Genomic DNA, 22098 nt, shown 5'->3' on the forward strand with positions numbered 1-22098 from the left:
TGTTACAGAATATCAGATGGCTTAGATAGGGCAAGTGGCCCCATGACTAAGTGCTCACATTACACTTGGGCTTTAAAGCACACATCTAGTAGGTTTTCACAAAACATTGGATTTTTGTGAAGCCCTCGTGTATGGGTACAGATTTCACTGTAGCAGACAAGCTGAATTTTCCTTTAGGATTCTTAAAGTCTATGATATTAAATGGATTCATATGAGAGTTTGATTAATGATGTCAAACAGGATTGAAATGTAGAAGCACCCTCTGGTGGTTTAGTTTATACCCTTGGGGAAAAATACAAAGTGAACATCCTGCAAGCAGTGGATACAGAGGATGTTTGTTCCTCGTGCAGCTATAACAGCTGTGTTGCTGTTCTTCACGATGTCGCTACCCATGACAACCAGTATTCTCTTATGGATTCAATATACATAAGGACTGAGATTTATGGGTTATCAATCATTTTTTACTCTTTACATAAAATTTTTTACTGCACTGCTATAATTTCCCCCAACTTTAAAGAGTATTGTTATGGATTTAATTTTTAAGATTTTTCTGTACTGGACTTCTGTATTTATTTGCAAATTGAACATGTGAATACCATCTACATTATTTGCACAGCACTAATAGTTTAGTTTTAGGACAGGATTCTATAATCATTTAATTCTTTTTTAAATTCTTATTCACTTTATTTAAAAATGCTTTTCATACAATATGCTTCTATCGTATTCTTTTCCTTCCTTCAGCTCCTCCCAGAGTCTCCCCATTTTCTCACCCACTCAACTTCATGTTCATTTCCCACACCTCTCTCTATAAAAAACAACCAGCATTTTTTTTTGAGAATTCCATATATGAGTACTTTAGTTATCATGTCCTTCTACTCCTTCCAGTTATTTCCATGTCATTCTCAATCCTCAAATTTATGACTTCTTTCTTAGTTTATTCTTCTCATACTCCATCCCAATGGCAGTTTCCCCTCCCTCTTCTTCCTGTTTCCCCTCTCCTCAACATGTCCTCTTCCTCAGATCCACCCCTTTTCCATTTCCCTTCAGAAAAGGATAAGCCTTCCTTGGATATCAACCAACATGCTTATCAAGTTGCAATAAGACTAGGCATATATCCCCTCATATTAGTTTGGACAAGACATCCCAATAGGAGAACAGGGACCCAAATACATGCAAAAGAGTCAAAGACAGCCTTCTCACCCACAGTTAGAAGTTCCAGAGAACACCAAACTTTACAACCATAACACATATGCAGAGGGCCTAGGTAAAACCCATGCAGGCTCCATATATTTTGGTTCAGTCTCTGAACCCCTATGTGCCCTGCTTAGTTGATTGTGTAGACTGTGCTCTCCTGGTATACTTGAGCCCCCTGACTCCTATGTAATCATGCAATTCTTGTTTTTCTCTGGTATTGATAAAACTGTCACTCTTCTTCCCAGTCATGTTTCAGTGACAGAGAGACATTTATTACAGTTTTTAACCTTTTTTCCTCTGATAGACTTTCTTTCAGAACTTTATATTCTCTGTATTTTGTAATTTCTATTTACATTTGGTTTTAGATGAGTTTGTTTATTTTCCTGTAAAAAATCAAAACAACAAAAATTACCTTCTAACTCACTATTTAAAATTCGTTCTTAGAAATTTTCCTAAAAGTACACATTTAGATGAGAATTAATCAGTCTCTCCAAGAGGTATGATGTAGGATGTCCTTCTGTATATGTGTTGCTTTTATTGAATAATGAATTAAGCTGTTTTATTCAATGCCTCAGCAGAGTAAAGACGGGAAAGAAATCAGAAAAGAAATAGAGAGAGAGAGTAGGTGGAGTCAAGGAGATAGCATGTAGTTGCCAAAGGAGAAGGACATGCTAGAAACTTATCAGTAGGACACAGTCTCATGGTTATAAACAGATTAATAGATATGGGTTAATTTTAGCTGTAAGAGATAGTTAATAAGAATCCTGAGCTATTGGCCAAAAAGTGTTGTAATTAATAAAGTTTCTGTGTGATTTTGGGGTCTTGGCGGCCGGGAAATAAAAGTGCAGTCTCCATCCCAAACGACACCCAGTGTAGGGCAACCACATCCACATAAACCTTGCAAGAGCCTGGGAAGGAATTCTAGACACAAAAGAAGAGAGTTAGAAATGGCCTTTTGGTAGTAGCATTTTCTTGGGTTGGCTCTGTTTGCTAGAGGCAAGCAGAGGCACCACTCCTTTAAGAGGTTTCCTGACTCAGAGTTCGCTGCAAAATCTTCGAGGCTCCTTTAAGAGCCGGCTTCCTGATTTGTGCTGGAGCAGAGTACTTAGATGGGGGTCTATGAGCAGCATGTTCCAGATTACTTACTGGTGACAGAGATCCGCTGCATTCCTGGAGCTGGGGATGGCTCACAGAGGTGGTAGACGTACCTCTGTCATATTGGACGGGGTGGAACAAGACGGCAGGGCCATCGAGTTAGTTCTCGCCACACCGGCTTAGCATTAAAATGGCTTAGTTTAAGATGTACGTTGTTTAATAAGAAGCTTGATTTAGTGGCCAAACAGTGTTGTAATTAATATGGTTTCTGTGTGATTATTCGGTCTGGGTGGCCAGAAAATGACCAAGTGGTCACCTACTACAGAGGTACTTACACAAAACTAACCTTGCTTTGTTTTCTTTTTTAGCTGGCTATTTACCATTTACCCTGGTTATCTCAAAAAAACTGCCCAGTTTTAGTGTCTCTTTTTTATAAAATTTACTTTTATTTTTTAAAAAACAATCTTTTCTCATTTTACAAATTTATCCCAGTTCCCATTCCCTCGCCTCCTCCTGCTCCCCACTTTGCCCCCACCCCACCTGCATCCATTCCTCAGAGAGAGTAAGGCTTCCCATGGGGAGTCAACAAAGTCAGACCTATCACTTTGAGGTGGGACCAATGCCCTCCACCCTAAATTTAGGTTGAGCAAGGTATCTCTCCAGAAAGAATGAGCTCCAAAAACCCAGTTCAAGCACTATGGATAAATTCTGGTTCCACTGCTAGTGGCCCCAGAGACTGCTCAAGTATCACAACTGTCACGCACATTCAGAGAGCCTAGTTTGGTCCTATGCAGGTTTTCCCACGCACAGTCTCGAGTCAGTGATTCCCATTAGCTCAGGTCAGCTGTTTATGAAGGTTTCCCCAACATGGCCTGAACCCCTTTGCTCCTTTTATTTCTCTTCCCTATCTTTGACTGGTCTCTGGAGGGTTGGTCCAGTGCTTAGCTGTGGATCTCTGTATTTGCTTCTGTCAGCTGCTGGATGAAGGTTTTATGATGACAGGACACTCAGGTATAGCCAAATCCTATTGTTTGTAACCATAGTTAACCATACTGTCTTCATGGGCCCTGGCTGAGCCTATTGTGTTAGGATTCCAGTCATGGTGGTCTCCTCATAGGAGAATATTTGTAGAAATCTTTGGTTTGAAGACTTGAAAAACAGTGAGTGCACAGACAGATGAAGATGTTAGCTGATGATTTTATGCTTTGTGTGAGGTTACACAGTTATATTAAGACTGGGAAAGTTAGCTGAGTTACAAGAAGTCATTGAAGCAAATACTTGATTGGAGTGGGAGAAGTGATATGACTTAGGAGTGAGTAAGAGTCATTTCAAGGTGAGATGGGAACTTGAAAATCAGTGGGAAGCCAGACATGGAACTTAAAGCAGGAGCTGATAAGCATTACAGAAGAAAACAATTTTTTTTCAAGACACTTCAGACTGATTACAGGGGAGAATAGTAGAGACCAGGGAGGAAGAAAAGGAGGAAATTGCAGTATAAATCAAAGATGAAAAATTGTCAACAGAAGTGTGAGGTTTTTTTCAATAGGAAGAAGGTATAAGTATTGAAATGTACCACCCAAATTGGCTCACCTCAGGGGAGGGAAGGTGGCAGCCTAATGTCCTGCCAGCAAATTGTTTTCTGCTCCTTTTCAATAAAATGTGGAATAGAACTCTCTGACAGAAAGTCAAGAAACACAGGGTCTTTGAAATTCACCTGCTGTTACTGGCATCTTCTGTGTCTACTTGTGTCTTTGGATGTAACTGAAGCTATTCTCTAAGTTTTTGGCTAATGCATTTTCTTTCATAGTTGAACATAATGAAAATAAACATCATGGAAGGCTGATATTTTTCAACTCCCCATATTCTTCCCTAGAAAACAGTTCAGTAGAAGATACGGCCTTGGTTCTAATATGGGAGGGAGAGAGTAAGATAATATTTTTCCCCAATTAGAAGTTCAAAGTAGTTTTTGCCCCCTTTCAAATTTGTAAAAGAGAAAACTGAGATTCATAAAAACTTTCATGTTTCAGTTTGCCTTAAGGCCCTTTGATCCGTCACAGTGGACCATGATTATTTTGAAACTATCCCATAATACTTCCAGACATACCCACCACCGACTCCTATCATCTGCCCCTGGTTCTTGTTTCTAGTGATTGCTGACAATAAAGATTCTCCTCTTTATCTTAACACCTAGCTAATACATTTACACTTTGCTATCACTTTTTAAGCCTCACGATTAAAATTCCTTTTGAACATCTTCACACCTTGATCTTACTTTTCACTTAAAATAGTATTGTCCTTGGTAATTGATTTTGCCTTTACCCGAAATCTATAAACACTGTCATTGCTTAACTTCAGAATTGAAATTTCTTTCCTTGGGAAACTAATAGTTTTTAATTACGTATCCACATTTAGTAGACATTCCTCTCTCTAGAGAAATATACAATGCTGTCCTGTGCGTGTGTACAATTCCAACTATTCCAGTTTTCTAATAAACACACATTCTTAGCCTTAAAACCCTCCCCCAAGGCCTGTTTTCAGCCCGTCTTTCCAATCTAATTTCCCTTTGCTGTTTCCCATGCAAACACTTTTTTTCCTAGGGAAAACAAAACTGAGCCCTAATACCTTCCTCTCATAGCATTTGTGTTTCTCATTCTTTGTTCTGAGATGATTACCAAATCAGCTTCTAAGGTTATCTGTTTCTGCTCCGGTAATCTTCATTTTCTGATTCCTGCTCCTGACTCTGGGTCCCAATGATCCTCCACAGGCCTGCTCTCCCCTCTCTCCACATCCTGGCCATTACCTCCTTGTAATAATGTGGCAGTATCAATTTCCTGCTTGATAATTTTTCCTACAATATTTCTACCTTGATATTAAAGTCGTATGCCATTTTTGCCTCTTGCTATTGCATTGATTATATAAGATGTGCACTACAAGTTGCTGTATCCTCTTGTCAATTTAGACTTTTCTGAAACATTTTTATTTGCTTTTTCCATTTTTCTAACTTCGAGTTCATCCTCTGATGTGCTGTTCAGATGTAACTTCCTGTAGCATTTCCTCACGCACCCTAAATACAACTTAACCACCCAATTTCCTTTTTTTTAATTTTTTAATTTATTTATTTATTAAAGATTTCTGTCTCTTCCCCGCTACCACCTCCCATTTCCCTCCCCCTCCCCCAATTAAGTCCCCCCCCCAGCCCGAAAAGCAATCAGGGTTCCCTGTCCTGTGGGAAGTCCAAGGAACCCCCACCTCCATCCAGGTCTAGTAAGTTGAGCATCCAAACTGCCTAGGCTCCCACAAAGCCAGTGCGTGCAGTAGGATCAGAAAGCCATTGCCATTGTTCTTGAGTTCTCAGTAGACATAGGACATTGAGCCTATAATTAGTGATCCTAGAGAAGCTAAATAAGGAGAACCCAAAGAAAAACATATAGGCATCCTCCTGAATATTAACCTTCAGCAAGCGATGAAAGGAGACAGAGACAGAGACCCACATTGGAGCACAGGACTGAAATCTCAAGGTTCAAATCAGGAGCAGAAGGAGAGAGAGCACGAGCAAGGAACTCAGGACCGCGAGGGGTGCACCCACACACTGAGACAATGGGGATGTTCTACTGGGAACTCACCAAGACCAGCTGGCCTGGGTCTGGAAAAGCCTGGGATAAAACCGGACTCTCTGAACATAGCAGACAATGAGGACTACTAACCACCCATTTTCTGTGCAATTGTGCCAGAAAAAAAAAAAAAGCATTAACTGGTTTTAATGCTGTACTGCAGCTGCTTCTGTTGTGAAAATATCAATGAATGCTTATACCTATGAATTTAATTCAACCAAGTGAATATATGTATTTTGAGTTAGCATAATGGTATTTAATAAGTGCTTATTTATAAATTGACTGCATAGAAACATATCTCAATATATCCTGACCTAACAAATAATTCAAGTCTCACACATGACAATTTGGTACCCTTTCTGGGGTAATACCATCTTTTTCACTTCCCATCTTTTTCCAACCATAGAGGATCCTAAAACACACCGAGAAGACACCATCATCACTCTACCTACTTTTTTGTTTGTTGTTTAAGTGAACACAATTTGCCTTTGGATGATTTAGAAGATCTCATTCTGTTCCAATTTGTAAGCTCAGCTAGGGTAAAGTCATTCTTCTTTTATCTTCTAACATTTATCACAGGAGCTTTACATGTTAGAAGTAAAATAAATATGGATTCGAGGAAATGTATGCACAATTATTTTATATATCCCAATATGGAAAAATCAAAGAAACTGAGAATTTTATGAGATCGTTGCAATAATCTGGCATTTTCACCTGATGTATTAGATGATCAGGTTCAAAGAGGTTCTGTGGTATTTTTTTTCTCCTTTTTTTCCCCTCCCCTGTGGTATTTTTAAGGTCTCAGAAATAAGAAAAATTAGACAAATTAAAGGCTGATTTTGGCACAGAGTTTTTGGGTTTTCTTTCAGACATATTGTTTATTGTTCAACTACATATTCTTAGTTTTTTGGTAGAGTAGATGTTAAGTTTTCCAATGATAATGACACAAACTATGTAGATTACCATTGCTAGACAAAAACTGAAAAAGAATCCCTGAGTATAGTTTCTCTGTGAAGCCTTGGCTGTCCAAGAACTCACACTATAGATCAGGCTGGCCTCAGAGATCTGACCGCTTCTGCTTCCCGAGTGCTGGAATTAAAGATGTGTACCGCCATCACCTGGCTAAAATCAATTGTTTTTTTCACTTTTTGAAGACTAGAACATCCTTACATCAGTGTAAGATAATTTAGGGGAATTACAAACGAGAGTGTATATTATACACTATTATAAGCACTCATTGAGGAATTACAAAATAAAATTGTATTTTAAACAATATTATTTGTAATCATTTTCAGCAGTACTTCATAGTTCAGGCCTACCATCCAGCTACTTCGGAGGTTAAGCCAGGAGGATAGCAAGTTCAAGGGCAGTCTGGGACACTTGGAACCTTGCCTCAAAATAAAAAGTACAGCCGGGCTGGGAATACAACCTCAAAGTGCTTGCCTAGCTTGTGTGAGGCCCTAGCTTCCCTCTATGAATTGCAAAGAAACAAGGAAGTCATTGTCCTTTCTCAAAAGATGTCTCTACCCTTAGTAAAACTGAGTAAAAACTGATTGCATATTTAGCAAAAAGTACATCTTCTTATACAAATGTAAAGCATGCTGTATATCTATTTTGAGTAAGCAGTCCTGTTCATATAAGAAATACAGTTTTTACTTTAATTCTTAATTTCTGTATAGGTTTCCCATGTGTTTTCCAGCCTGTATCAATGAGCATGGGACCAGTTTATCATTATTTCCACTACATTCAGATGTGTTGATTCCCATTGTTAAATACCCACGGGCGTTATAGGAATTGAAAGCTAAAAAGCACAAGGTTGAACACGACATTGTTTCATGGCCTGTGTGAGATTCCATTCTCAGAAAAGCTGGAGCAGGTTTGTAACTGCTTTCTGATGTTTTGTGTTTGAAAGGTGACTAAGATTTGTGGCAATCCAGTGAGGATAGCGACACAGAGCCCCCGCTGCTCTTCTGATCCAAGCAAAGAGAAGCATGGAGTGAGGATCTCTACAAGGAACGGTGAGGAGACGCTTGCCAACAGAAGAAAGTAAGACCTTTGTTTTACAACCAGAAAGAGAAAGTAAGCCATTGATTCTATAGGAGATAGAATGTTGTTTGTTAAATAGATTCAAATGTAGTATGGAAGAAAAAATTTAAATGCCATTTCCCTGTATTTAAAATGTAGTTGAAGGGGAGGGGAGAGGCAGGGAGGGAAGCAGAGAAAAATGTAGAGCTCAATAAAAAATCAATAAAATAAATAAATAAAATGTAGTGGCTAATGTTCTGGACAGAGAGTTCAGTGTTAAACTCTTGCTCTTGCAAAGGACCTGAGTTTGGTTCCTAGCACCCACACAAGCTCATCTCAACCACCTGTAGCTACAATTTGAGAGCCTCTCAAAGTCCTCCTGGCCTCTGGGGGTGCCCATACACACATGATACATATATAGACAGACACATATACATAATGCCATAAAATTCAGTGGCTCAACATTTCCCATTAATTTGGAAGATGGGTTCAGCTTGTGAGAATAATAATTTTTTGTTGCTACCATTATTCTTGATTTCATTAGGGCAATTACTATATTCTAATAATTGTAATCCAATAATAATTAGAATTATTCTTTAATGTTTTATGGAAGTCCTAGGAATATGTGAGCATAGGGTATTTAAACTAAGGACCACATACTTTTAACTGATTTGAATTAACTGTGTTTCTTCATATAGCTAATGGTGATTGTCAGTCTAGGACAAGGCTGTCACTACATGTGGTTTATATTTCTGGATATTTAGCATTCTTTAAATAGAGTAAAACAAACAAACAAACAAACAAAAAACTACCCTTACATTTTACCTGCAATGGTAAAAAAATACCCACTTGTTTATATCAAGTGGTAAGCATTTAGCATTTCACTGTGCCTGTCACTATTTTACTGGGTAAATAAAACTCTCTGGTGTCCCTTTGCTTGATAATTGGTGTCTGACATGAAAAACTATTCAAACTAGAAGAAAACATTTTAATATTTAGTGAGTGTGTACCTCCTAGAAAACAGTGGCATCTTTGTCATTGCCTTCTAAATTGAATCTAAATTCAGATCTTTATGTATGCATTAGTTTAAATAGTTATTTCTAATATCTTTTAGGTAATCTATAGTAAAATACTTTATGAAGCTTTCTCAATAAAAAAATCATCCAGTTTCTTTTTCCTTATTTACTCATTTACTTGGATTTATTTATTCTTCTCTCATATATTATATCCTGAACAGTAATTTTTCCTCCCTCCACTCCTCCCAGTCCCTCACCTCACCTCTCCTCGCCTCCCAGACTGCAGATCCATTTTTCCATTTCCTTACAAAAAAAAAGAAAAGAAAAAGAAAAGAAAAGGAAAAGCAAGCCTCCCAGGGATATCAGCATAGCATAACAAGTTACAATAAGACTAGAAGACTAGGTACAAACCCTCATAGCAAGGCTGAGCAAGGCAGCCCAGTAGGAGAAAATGGGTCCCAAGATCAGGCAAAAGAGTCAGTCACCACTCCTTCTTCAAGTTCCACTGTTAGGAGTCCCACAATAACACTGAGCTACACAACCATATTATATATGTGGAGTACCTAGTGCTGACCCATGCAGGCTCCCCCATTGTTGTTTAGTCTCTATGAGTCCCTATGAACCCTGCTTAGCTGATTGAGTGGGTTGTGCTCTCCCTTACCCTCTGGCTCCTACAATCTTCACAGTCCCTCTTCTGTGGTGGTTCCCTTGGCTTCACCTACTGTTTGGCTGTGGATCTTTACATCTGCTCCTGTCCTTTGCTGGATTATGCCTCTATGATGACAACTGTGATGTGGGATTCCCCTCTTTATGCTGTGTATATCACCGGTTAATAAAAGAACTGCTTTGGGCCTATAGCAGGGCTATAGGGGAACAGAGCTAGGTGGGTAAAAACTAAACAGAATGCTGGGAGAAAGGAGGCAAAGTCAGAGAGAAGCCATGTAGCCTGCCAGAGACAGACACTGGGAACTTTACCCAGTAATCCACAGCCATGAGATGATACACAGATTAATGAAGATGGACTAAATTAATATGTAATAGTTAGCCAATAAGAAGCTAGAACTAATGGCCCACAGTTAGCCAATAAGAAGCTAGAGCTAATGGCTCACACAGTGATTTAATTAATACAGTATCTGTGTGGTTATTTTGGAGCTGGGCAGCAGAAAACCAACAAGTGGCTCTCTCCTCCTACAGAACTGGGCTAGGCACCAATCTGTAAGTATAGTAGACTATCACTAGGAATCTTTTCATTGACTTTTTTCCCTTTTCCTTTTTTTTTGCAAGTCATATTCAGTTCTATTCTAGGCCTCTGGGCTGTCTTTCCTCTACTTCCTGGCCAACCATGCAGTTGAGGATCAGACTCTCACTCATAGCTTGAGCAAGCACCAATTGGACTAGTCATTGGCTGGGCACTCCCACAGGTCTGTGCCTCCAGTACGCTAGCATGTCTTGCCGGGAGGACAGGGAAAATTCTTTGTTTAGATCTGTATTGTATTTTTAAATTGGACTGTGGTTTGTGGATGTCTAGTTTGTTTAGTTCTTTATAAACTTTGAATGTTATCCCTCTGTCTGATGTAGAATTGCTGAAAATTATTTTCCCATTCTGGAGGCTGTTATTTTGTCCTATTGACAGTGTCATTTGCTCCTTAGCTTTGACGTCCAGAAGCTTTTTATTTTCAAGAGGTTCCACTTATTAATTGTAGATCTTAGTGTCTATGCTATCTGTGTTCTGGTCAGTAAATTGTCTCCTGTACCAAGGTCTTTAAGGCTATCCCCTACTTTCTCTTCCATCAGGTTCAGTGTATCTTGTTTTATGTTAAAGTCTTTGATTCACTTGGACTTGAGTAGTGTTCATGGTGATAGATATGAATCTATTTGCATTCTTCACCATCTGATTTTATTCCTTTTGGTTGCAGCACACTAAATTGTCTCATTCTTTTCAGATGGACTTCAGTTCTGGGATCAATATTTAGTTATTTGCTGGTAAATAATATGAACTGGTATTTTGTGTACAATTTTTTACCAAAACCTTTTTAATGAATGAATAACAATCCCTCTCTTGTGCTTTAAAAAGCAGTGTATTTTACCTTCAGAGAGTCTTACAATAAAAACCCAGCTATAACTTTAAGCACTCAAGGTCAAGTATATTTTAGCATCCAAACAACCAAGTACAAACTTTAGGGCAATGAAATCTTCAGTCAGTTTTATTCATTACTGAAACTAAGTGGATTCAGGTGAGAGGTGCAGAACAGCTGTTGAATAGATCTCATTATGAATCTAGCAGATTTATTGTCCTCTGTTTCTGACTGCCATCCACTGTAATTTAAGTTATGTAAATTACATATATCTTCAGTATGGAAATTGTATATATTAATTAAATATCCAAAATTATATAAGTTAAGACAGATAAAGCATAACCAAATATCATACTACCCAGTGTGCACAAACAAACGGAAGGTCTTTTCTTGAGTATATTTAAGTATTTCAATTCTGTACCATTTTTTCCTATTTCAGAATAGGGCTTAAATTCCAAAGTAATCTATTTCTGCTTATTGTTTATGTATTGTGAAGGTTCATTCATAAATTCGTTCTGAATTTTATTGCTCACTCATTACTTACTCTCCAAACATTATAGGTTTCTCTTAGAATAGGTGAGGCTGTATAGCCATAGCAGGCATTAGTGTACTGTCTTCTTTATGCTCTCTCATCCTCTTGAGTTTATTGTAGTAATAAAAGCGGCGGGGCTGTATTCCCAGCACCCGGGCCGCCTGGCTAGCTTATGCCCAAAAATAACAACACACAAACTGTATTCTTTTAAACACTGCTTGGCCCTTTAGCTCTAGCCCTTACTGGCTAATTCTGATATCCCGATCAACCCATCTCTAATAATCTGTGAGCACCAGTCTTACCGGGAAGATTCTAGCCTATGTCCATCCTGGGTCGGAGCTTCATTGCGTGTGTCTGCCAGTGAGCGGGACATGGCATCTCTCTGAGGCGTCTGCCCCCAAGAGGAGAGCTGTCGAGTCTGAGCTCACTTCCTCTTCCTCCCAAAATTCTGTTCTGTTTACTCCTCCCACCTATGTTTTAACCTATGAGAGCCAGCCAAGCAGTTTCTTTATTACTTAACCAATGAAATCAACAGATTGATATGACACTCCCACATCACTTCCCTTTTTCTGTTTAAACAAAAAAAGGAAGGCTTTAACTTTAACATAGCAAAATTATATATAACAAAACAGTTATCAAGTAAAAATTACAGTAATCTTTATCATAACTAAGGAAAACTATAACTATAACTAACTATTCTTAACCCCATCAAAGACTCCAGAAAGATACAATATTACCTAAGCAAACAAGAAAAAAGCAACTTTTAAAACTCTAGAAATGACAGAGACATCTCGCTGCCTGGATAGTCACCCAAAGTTCCTCTGTACCATTGGGGCATCCATCTTCGTCCTACAGGCCCATAGTTTCCAGCAGACATTTCCACAAAGCAGGAAATTTCAAAGGCAGTCACTATCTGCTTGTCCTGAAGAATGTCTTGCAGACTCTTTCATGAATCAGGAACCCCAAAAGACCATCTCACCTTTAGGCAAGTTCAGCAGTTCTCTCTCTGCGGGTTCTCTGTGTCCAGTTTATGCAATAGTCCAGGCAAGAGCAGTTTCTTGCCCAAATGGCTATCAAACTCCATAAGGATCCTCTTCGATGCCCATCTTCTTGAAGTAGATTGGTGCTGCCAGGAGCAGAGTGTCTCATTGTCATGAAAAGTCCTAAGTTATTAAAACATTTAAAATGCCATATTCTATAATCTTTGAAAGATATGAAGAATGGCTATCTAAGATATATCTATACACATCTAAAAAATCTTAACTAACATGACTACAAACTTGACTATTATGGTTATCTATTAACAAGCTATATACATTACATTTTTAAGTGAACTACACAATCACAAATACCTTAATCAATATCAGAAACACTTATACATATAACAAAATTGACCTTAAATCTCTATCAATAAAGCAAAATCTATACTAATGTAAATTATTCATATCTATATCATATCCCCCTTTAAATGTTAAAGAATGTTTATAAACCATATTTGGGAACATGGGCGCAGTTTTTTCTCTCCAAACTGCTTCCTGCTGAATGGGGGCGTCGTTAATTAGGTCTTTTATGGTATAACCTGTGTGCTAGTTTCATCTCAGTTGGCAGTTGAGCGAAGCAATTTTCTGAAGGTGTTCACAGCAACCCTTCAGGAGGGCGTGGTCCATCATACCATATCATAATAGAAGAAATGAACAGGGTCTCATCCTCTGTGAAAACAAAATAAGAAACTCCTTTCCAAAGCATCATGTCCTTAGATCCAAATTTCAAAGTCAAGGCATTTTCAAAAAGCTATGTTGGATTAGTTCAGCAGTGAAGTAGTAATAAGGGCGGTGGGGCTGCGTCCCCAACACCCCAGCCACCTGCCCGGCTAGCTTATGCCCCGAAATAATTACACAGACACTGTATTCTTTTAAACACTGCTTGGCCCATTCTCTTCTAGGCTAATTCTCACATATTAATTTAGCCCATTTCTAATCATCTGTGTATGGCACCCCAAGGTGCACTTACCAGGAAGATTCTAGCCTATGTCCATCCTGGGTCGGAGCTTCATCCCGGGAGCGGGGAATGGCGTCTCTCTCAGGCGTCTGCTCCCAAGAGGAGAGCTGTCGAGACTCTGAGCTCACTTCCTCTTCTTCCTGGCATTCTGTTCTGTTTACTCCACCTACCTAGGTCCTAACCAATAAAATGGGCCAAGGCAGTTCCTTTATTAGCCAATGACCTTCCTCCATCATTTCCCCTTTTTCGGTTTAAACAAAAAAAAAAAAAAGCTTTAATTTTAACATAGCAAAATTACATATAACAAAACAGTTATCAAGTAAAAGTTACAATAATCTTTGTCATAACTAAGGAAAACTATAACTATAACCAACTATTCTTAACTCCATCAAAGACTCCAGAAAGAAACAATACTACCTAAGCAAACAGGAAAAAAGCAACTTTTAAAACTCTAGAAATGACAGAGACATCTCGCCACCTGGACAGTCACCCAAAGTTCCTCTGTACCGTTGGGGCATCCATCTTCAGCCTTCAGGCCCATGGTATCCAGCAGACATTTCCATAAAGCAGGAAAATTCAAAGTCAGTTCAGTCACTATCTGTTGTGGCCTGCAGAATGTCTCGCAGACTCTTTCATGAATCAGGAACCCCGAAAGAACATCTCACCTTAGGCAAGTTCAGTAGTCCTCTCTCTGTGGGTTCTCTGTGTCCAGTTTATGCAATAGTCCAGGCAAGAGCAGTTTCTTGCCCAAATGGCTATCAAACTCCATAAGGTGCCTCTTCGATGCCCATCTTCCTCTTGAAGTACATTGGTGCTGCCAGGGGCAGAGTGTCTCATTGTCATGAAAAGTCCTCAGTTATTAAAACATTAAATGTCCTATTCTGTAATCTTTGAAAGACATGAAGAATGTCTATTTAAAATATATCTCTATATATCTAGAAAATCTAACTAACATGACTACAAGCTTTACTATTATCGATGATTATCCATTAACAACCTATATTTTTTAATTATACAGTACATATTTAAATGAACTACACAATCACAATACCTTAATCAAAATCAGAAACACTTATACATATAACAAAATTGACCTTAAATCTCTATCAATAAAGCAAAATCTATACTAATGTAAATTATTCATATCTATATCATATCCCCCTTAAAATGTAAAAGAACGTTTATAAACCATATTTGGGAATATGGGCGCAGTTTTTTCTCTCCAAACTGCTTCCTGCTGAATGGGGGCGTTGTTAATTAGGTCTTTCATGGTATAACCTGTGTGCTAGTTTCATCTCAGTTGGCAGTTGAGCGAAGCAATTTTCTGAAGATGTTCACTGCAACCCTTCAGGAGGGCGTGGTCCATCATACCAAATCGGAATAGAAGAAATGAACAGTGTTTCATCGTCTGTGAAAACAAAAGAAGAATCTCTTTTCCAAAGTATCATATCCTTAGATCCAAATTCAAAATATCTATGTTGGATTTGTTCAGCAGCATTTATAAACAAATATCTTTTAGTAGCTTTTGCTCTTCCCTCAGCATTCAAATAATTCAAAGAGAGCATAATAGCATACAGTATCAAGATTCTCTGTGTATTTTCCATCTTTGTTCGTTTTATTTTAACCTCTATTTTGTTTATTTTTACTTTTAACTCTTTGCTTTTTGAGACAGGTTCTCTGTATCTTTGACCTGAAGTAACTCTGTAGACCAGGCTGTCTTTGAACTCTCAGAGATCCGCCTGTCTCTGCCTCCCAGGCATTGGGATTAAAGGTGTACACTACTACACCTTGAACTCACAGAGATCTGTTTGTCTCTGCCTTCTAGGCACTGGGATTAAAGGCGTGTGCTACCACACACAACAACTCTCTTCCTTTTTTGGTTTTTTACTTTAAGAACTTCAACTTTTAGTCTGCATATATTTTTAACACACTTTAAACCATTCACAAATTTTCTCTGTCTTTGAGTCTCTCTTTACTGTATATCTCTCTTTTTCTGACCACATGAATCTTTAATTTACCAAGCTATCTCAGCAGGACTAAAGGCGTGGCTTTGCCAGCTAGATCCAGTCCATTCCTTAGCTTTCCAGCCTCATGGCGGATATACAGGCTGTAGCCATGTTTACTGCCACAACTGTATGGCATTTCAAGGTCCCTGCCAGCAAGTGAGCTACAACAGACAACACTCAAGTCCTCTCTCGGTAGCCGGCCCTCCTGCCTCAAACAGTCAGAGTTTGCCCTGGCAGGATGGCCCAGAAAGCCGGCATTTTTAAACGGCGCAGCTTTTTTCCTGCTATGGCTGAAAACTGAAAAGCATGTGTTCAGCTTTTTGTCAACACCGTTTAAGTGTTTCGTGGCAGGACCTCTTAATGAGCTGCAGGCTTTGCAGCTAAAGCTGAGTCAGGAAGCCTCTCTTAGATGAGGCGCTTGCTTGCCTCTAGCAAGCAGAGTAGAACCGAGAAATTGCTGCTACCAAGAAACCAGGCACAATGCTTTCATTTTGTTCAAGAATTACTTCCCAAGCTGTCTCAGGCTTTATGTGGAAGCAGTTGTCCACGTGGGCGCCATATGAAGTAGTAATAAGGGCGGCGGGGCTGCGTCCCCAACACTCCAGCCACCTGCCCGGCTAGCTTATGCCCCGAAATAATTACACGGACACTGTATTCTTTTAAACACTGCTTGGCCCATTCTCTTCTAGGCTAATTCTCACATATTAATTTAGCCCATTTCTAATCATCTGTGTATGGCACCCCAAGGTGCGCTTACCAGGAAGATTCTAGCCTATGTCCATCCTGGGTCGGAGCTTCATCCCAGGAGCGGGGCATGGCGTCTCTCTCAGGCGTCTGCTCCCAAGAGGAGAGCTGTCGAGACTCTGAGCTCACCCCTCTTCTTCCCGGCATTCTGTTCTGTTTACTCTACCTACCTAGGTCCTAACCAATAAAATGGGCCAAGACAGTTCCTTTATTAGCCAATGACCTTCCTCCATCACAGCAGCATTTATAAACAAATATCTTTTAGCAGCTGTTGCTCTTTCCTCAGCATTCAAACAATTCAAACAGAGCATAATATCATACAGTATCAAGATTCTCTGTGTATTTTCCATATTTGTGCTCTTTATTTTAACCTCTATTTTGTTTATTTTTACTTTTACTTTTTGCTTTTTGAGACAGGTTCTCTGTATCTTTGACCTGGAATAACTCTGTAGACCAGGCTGTATTTGAACTCTCAGAGATCTGCCTGACTCTGCCTCCCAGGCATTCAATATTAAAGGCGTACGCTACTACACCTTGAACTAACAGAGATCTGTTTGTCTCTGCCTTCTAGGCACTAAGATTAAAGGCATGTACTACCACACCTTTAAATCACAGAGGTCAATCTCCCTCTGCTTTCCAAGTGTTGAGATTAAAGGTGTGTACTACCACACACAACTACTTTCTTTCTTTCATTTTTTACTTTTAAAAACTTTATCTTTTAGTTTGCATATATTTTTAACACACTGTAAAGCATTTAGAAATTTTCTTTGTCTTTGAATCTCTCTTTACTGTATATCTCTCTTTTTCTGACCACACGAGCTTTAATGTACCAAGCAATATCAGTAGGAGTAAAACCGTGGCTTTACCGGCTAGATGTAGCCCATTCCTTAGCTTTCCAGCCTCATGGCTGAGGTACTGGCTGTAGCCATGTTTACTGCCACAACTCTATGGCATTTCAAGGTCCCTGCCAGCAAGCAAGCTTCAGCAGCCTGTGCTTGCAAACCGCATGAACCGCCTGCATAAAAGAGTCAGAGTTTGCCCTGGCAGGACAGCCCAGAAAGCCGGCATTTTTAAACTGTGCAACCTTTTTTCTGCTATGGCTGAAAAACGAAAAGCATGTGTTCAGCTTTTCATCAACACTGTTTAAGTGTTTTGTGGCAGGACCTCTTAATGAGCTGCAGGGATTTGCAGCTAAAGCTGAGTCAGGAAAGCCTCTCTTAGATGAGAGTGCTTGCTTGCCTCTAGCAAGCAGAGCAGACCCAAGAAATTGCCACAAGAAACATGCTTTACTCCATTCTTTTCCAAGCTTTCTCAGGCTTTCAGTAGATTCAGTTGTCCACACATCTGGGCACCATTTGTTGTGGGTGCTACGGGGCTGCATTCTGCCACCCAGCTCCCGCCACCAGCTAGCTTTACCCAAAATAACAACACACAAACTGTATTCTTTTAAACACTGCTTGGCCCTTTAGCTCTAGCCCTTACTGGCTAATTCTGATATCCCGATCAACCCATCTCTAATAATTTGTGAGCACCAGTCTTACTAGGAAGATTCTACCCTACGTCTATCCAGGGTCGGAGCTTCATTGCATGTGTCTGCCAGTGAGTGGGGCATGGCATCTCTCTGAGGCGTCTGCCCCCAAGAGGAGAGCTGTCGAGTCTGAGCTCACTTCCTCTTCCTCCCAGCATTCTGTTCTGTTTACTCCTCCCACCTATGTTTTAACTTATGAGAACCAGCCAAGCAATTTCTTTATTACTTAACCAATGAAATCAACAGATTGATATGACACTCCCACATCAGTTTATAACACCTCCCTTCCAGAGAATGATATATTGCTTCCACAAGATATATCTTGAGACCAAGTGCTTTCTTTTTATGTTTTTAATGTTGAAATATTTTTGTATCTTTCATATTTTTTCTTTTCCCATCTTTATGGATGATCTGCTTTGTTTTCTCATTCTAAAAACATAAACTAATTTCAAAGCTTCAGAATTTTTTTTGTGCTTTTTTTGAGGCTTTGTTTTTCTCTGTGTAGCACTGGCTGTCCTGCAGCTAGCTCTGTAGACCAGGTTAGCCTCAAACTCATACTCCTGCCTCTCCTTGAGCACTGGGATTAAAGACAAACCATATGTAAAACTTGAAAGCATTGTGTAACAAATGATGAACATGTTTCCATTTAAGGAAACATACATTGAATGAAAGAGGTGAAGCATGTAAAAGTAAGGGAATGAAGATGCGCTATTTCTATAAATTAAAAACACACACATAGATGAAAGCACTCCTCAGCCCCAAGCACAGTTGTCGAGGCCATTTCTTGGAACTGTGCACCTGTATGAAGTTTCAGCAGATCAGAAAAACAAAACTGACTGTCACCACTCATAATAAAATGCCACATGAACATTGAGGCGGTGGGAACAAATGGGCTAATTTTCCCTAAAAAGAGAAGACCCAGTCCACCTCAGTCTTTGTGTTAAGGAATTCCCTTCTTTAACCATAACCAAAGGAAAGTCTGCGTATATGAGTTTTGTTTCTATTTCTGTCTTGAAGCATCATGGTCAAAGAAACTTACAAAAGAGTTCATTTTGGCTTTCCGTTCCAGAGGGATAAGAGTCCATCGTGGCTGGGCAGGATAGCCATAAGCACCAGTTATGGCTGCTGGAGCAGGAAGCTGAGAACTCAGGTCTAAGCAGCAACCATAAGCATGGACTAGAAGTGGTACTGGGCTACGGGAGCTGAACCCCCCACCCCACCACCACAATGATGTGCTTCCTCTCTAGTAAGGGCTGCACCTCCTGAGCGTCCACAAAAACTATCTCTGATTAGAGACCAGAGGTAAGAATACCTTAGCCGGTGAGGGACTTTTCTCATTCAAACCATCACATTCTACCCCTTAGCACCCACACGCTGACGGCCATTCATAATGCAAAATGTGTTTAGTTCAACTTTAAACCCCCTTAGTCTTTGTCAGTATTAACACTTTTCAAAAGTCCAGAGTCTCTTCTGATGCTCAAAGCAACTCTTAATTGCAAGCCCTTGTAAAATTCATAAAGCAAATGATGAACTTCCAGTACACAATGGCAGAGAGAAAGTGATGCATGGCGGGGTGAATGAGAAGGTTGTCCATGGTGGTTGCAGAGAGCGGGAGCACTCACTTCTTCTGTCTAGAGAAGAGGGGCGAGTCCTGTGAGTCTCTTTTGTTTGTGAGTCTGTCTAACCATAAGCTGCAGATAGGCCATGGTGGTATAAGGTGCTTCTGCCTGGGTGGAGATGGAAATGAACCTCTGATGTTATTCATTCTCTTCACTGTCACTCTGCCCTCTGCCTAAAGAACACACCTCATTTAACCCCCACCCCTTGACCTTCTCCCACTGCTTCCCTCAATCTTTTCCTCAGAGGTGTCTTATTTCTCTCATCTGCCCATATCCATTCCTGGACTCAGAATGTGGGTCTAGGAAATCTGATCTAGAGATGTCTAAATTTATAAAAAGCACCCAGAAAAAAAAATACAGACCACGTATAAATTAATGGAAACCCAATTTCTAAATAACTTTGTCTCCTATATGTCATAGTTCAAAATCCTAATCAATTATCTCCTCTGTCTTTTCTCCCCTATATTCATAAACAGCAACAACAACAACAAAACACAAAAACAAAAACAAAACAAGACGAACAAAAAGCAGCAGCAACAGCAAAAATCCTCTCCTGGTGAATGTGTGTGCTTTCTTTGCTCTAAGATTTGACAAAAACTATTTGCATATTAAACATGACTCTGTATAAGAGTTGGGCTAAGGTACTTTGTGGACTGTCCAAGCATGACCGTTGGAAAGAAGAGATCTGAGTTATATGGTGGGATTGTGTTTGTTTCTGGAGATGTAATTATCTAGATTTAGCCTGTTACATTATGCTTTTTATATTCTACAAAAAATGAGCAAACTGAAGACTGAATGTTTGATATGTGCTGGTTATGGAGCTCGCCATAGCTCCATCAGGGAAGTTTCACCTAGAAACTGTAACCCTTTCCTCATCAAACCAGCACAGGGGACGCAGCACTCATATAGCTGTCTCAGTCATCCCAGGCAAAGCGATTTTCCCTGTGGCACTTCCTGTTCCCTGCTTGATTTCTTGAAGTTAGCTGGTAAGAATAAGCTATTAGCAAACTTAAGTCAGTGATAATTAGCTGAACATTATTATTTCAAAGTGGTGTGGCTGTGCCAATTAAGTGGGTAATTAGGAAAACCCCAGGACAATAAATTAAGACACAGCCTCAACACCAGGATCCCATCTGTTCACCAGCATGCTTTCCAATTACCCAAGTTTCTCAAAGCAGAACATGTGATGAAGGGATTGTCTGCATGCACCCTGTGTGTTTGAGTGAGAGAGACTGTCCAAGGCTCTTTGCAAAATTTAGATAGCGTCATGTATGATTTTGGTGTCCAAGTAGGAGTAGGAGGACCTTTAATACTTGGTGTATATTTAATCTTTGAAACAAAATATGATTCCTTAAAAAATATCTCATTGGAACATCATACCCAGAATATCCATTTTTAAACTGTGTTTATTGTGATTTGGGTGAGCTTTTTTCACTTGGATTAATAGAAGGTATATTTATTAAAAATTGAAACTGAAATCGACTCTTGACATTGCAGTGCTTATAGAGACCAATAAGCAAGGCTATCGTGTTGATTGGGAATGCCGTTGTTAACTAAAGCAAATCATATCCATATATATATATAAACCCAATATATTAAGGGTATGGGGAAATTTTACATATACTCAATAAGAACACTATATCTTATTAGGTTTGTTAACAATACAAATAAAATAAATTTACATTAAATGGATCAGTTTCTTAAAACACATGAGTTTATAATTACTGAATAAATTGTAATGCTTATTAATAAAATAAAATGAGTTAAACTTGATAATTCTACAGAATACTGACTGTATATAGTTTTTAAATGATAAATAAATCAAATAAATACACTGGGCTAAAGGTAACATTAGAAATGTAAGTATTCTATGCATAAATACATACATAGCACAGAAAAAAGAAACTTCTGAGGAGAATTTACTATCTTTTATAATAATAAAGAATGCAATTTACAATCTGTTTCCTAAGAGGAAGTGAGCCCTTTGAGGTGTCATTATTATTTATTACCTGAAAGTTTAATTTAGTAAAATAAAGGTCATGCTCTTTGAATGAGAAAATTTCTGTTTAATTTAAAACAGCACTTAGCGAGTGGTGGTACTAAGTAAGTACTTCCAGGGCAAGCCAGACCTCAGCAGAGCTTCAGACAGGGTGCCGGAGGTGAGGCCGAAGAGGAGCATGGAAGCAGGGAGCAGAGTCACAAGCAGGCCAGAGCAGAGACCCACATGAGTAATGAAGATGAGGAACTGCAGGGGTCAGAGCTCAGGCCTACAGGAAGCACCTAATGCCAGAAGGCAGAGCAAACATATGGCAGAGGTTTAGGATCCTGGGTCTGAACCTTTGGGGGTCATGTACCCCACAGAGGACTGATAAAGCCTTCCCAGAGGCAGGCTCATAAACAAGCACAGAGAGAGCTGTGTTGTCGTGGAAAGCAATTTGCTCCAGATGAACCTAATATTCAGAGAATGATGGCCTTAAACACACACACACACACACACACACACACACACACACACACACAGCTGTCTTTTATTTTCTCTTTGCTCACGGGAAACCTCCCAGCCATTGCATAAGACATCTTAATTTAATGCTAGCCCGTAGATAGCTAAATGGACACTGAGCACCTTTTGTCATGAAAGGGGAGAAATAGTGTCCA

The 22098-nt window shown here is 39.4% G+C and overlaps 1 protein-coding gene across 3 annotated transcripts in view; it reads left to right on the forward strand.

Moving 5' to 3' along the window:
- Positions 1-22098, forward strand: part of Gpc5 (glypican 5) — a 1160291-nt gene that overhangs the window by 265234 nt on the left and 872959 nt on the right. For all 3 annotated transcript variants that reach the window (XM_041675000.1, XM_041675018.1, XM_041675009.1), the window contains exon 4: positions 7813-7946. In XM_041675000.1, coding sequence (XP_041530934.1) covers positions 7813-7946 — 134 coding nt within the window. The remainder of the gene's footprint in view (positions 1-7812; positions 7947-22098) is intronic.

The sequence above is a fragment of the Microtus oregoni genome, unplaced genomic scaffold (genome assembly GCF_018167655.1).
Source record: "Microtus oregoni isolate MIOR12 unplaced genomic scaffold, Mior012 000001F_ref0000356, whole genome shotgun sequence".
Taxonomy (NCBI): Eukaryota; Metazoa; Chordata; class Mammalia; order Rodentia; family Cricetidae; genus Microtus; species Microtus oregoni.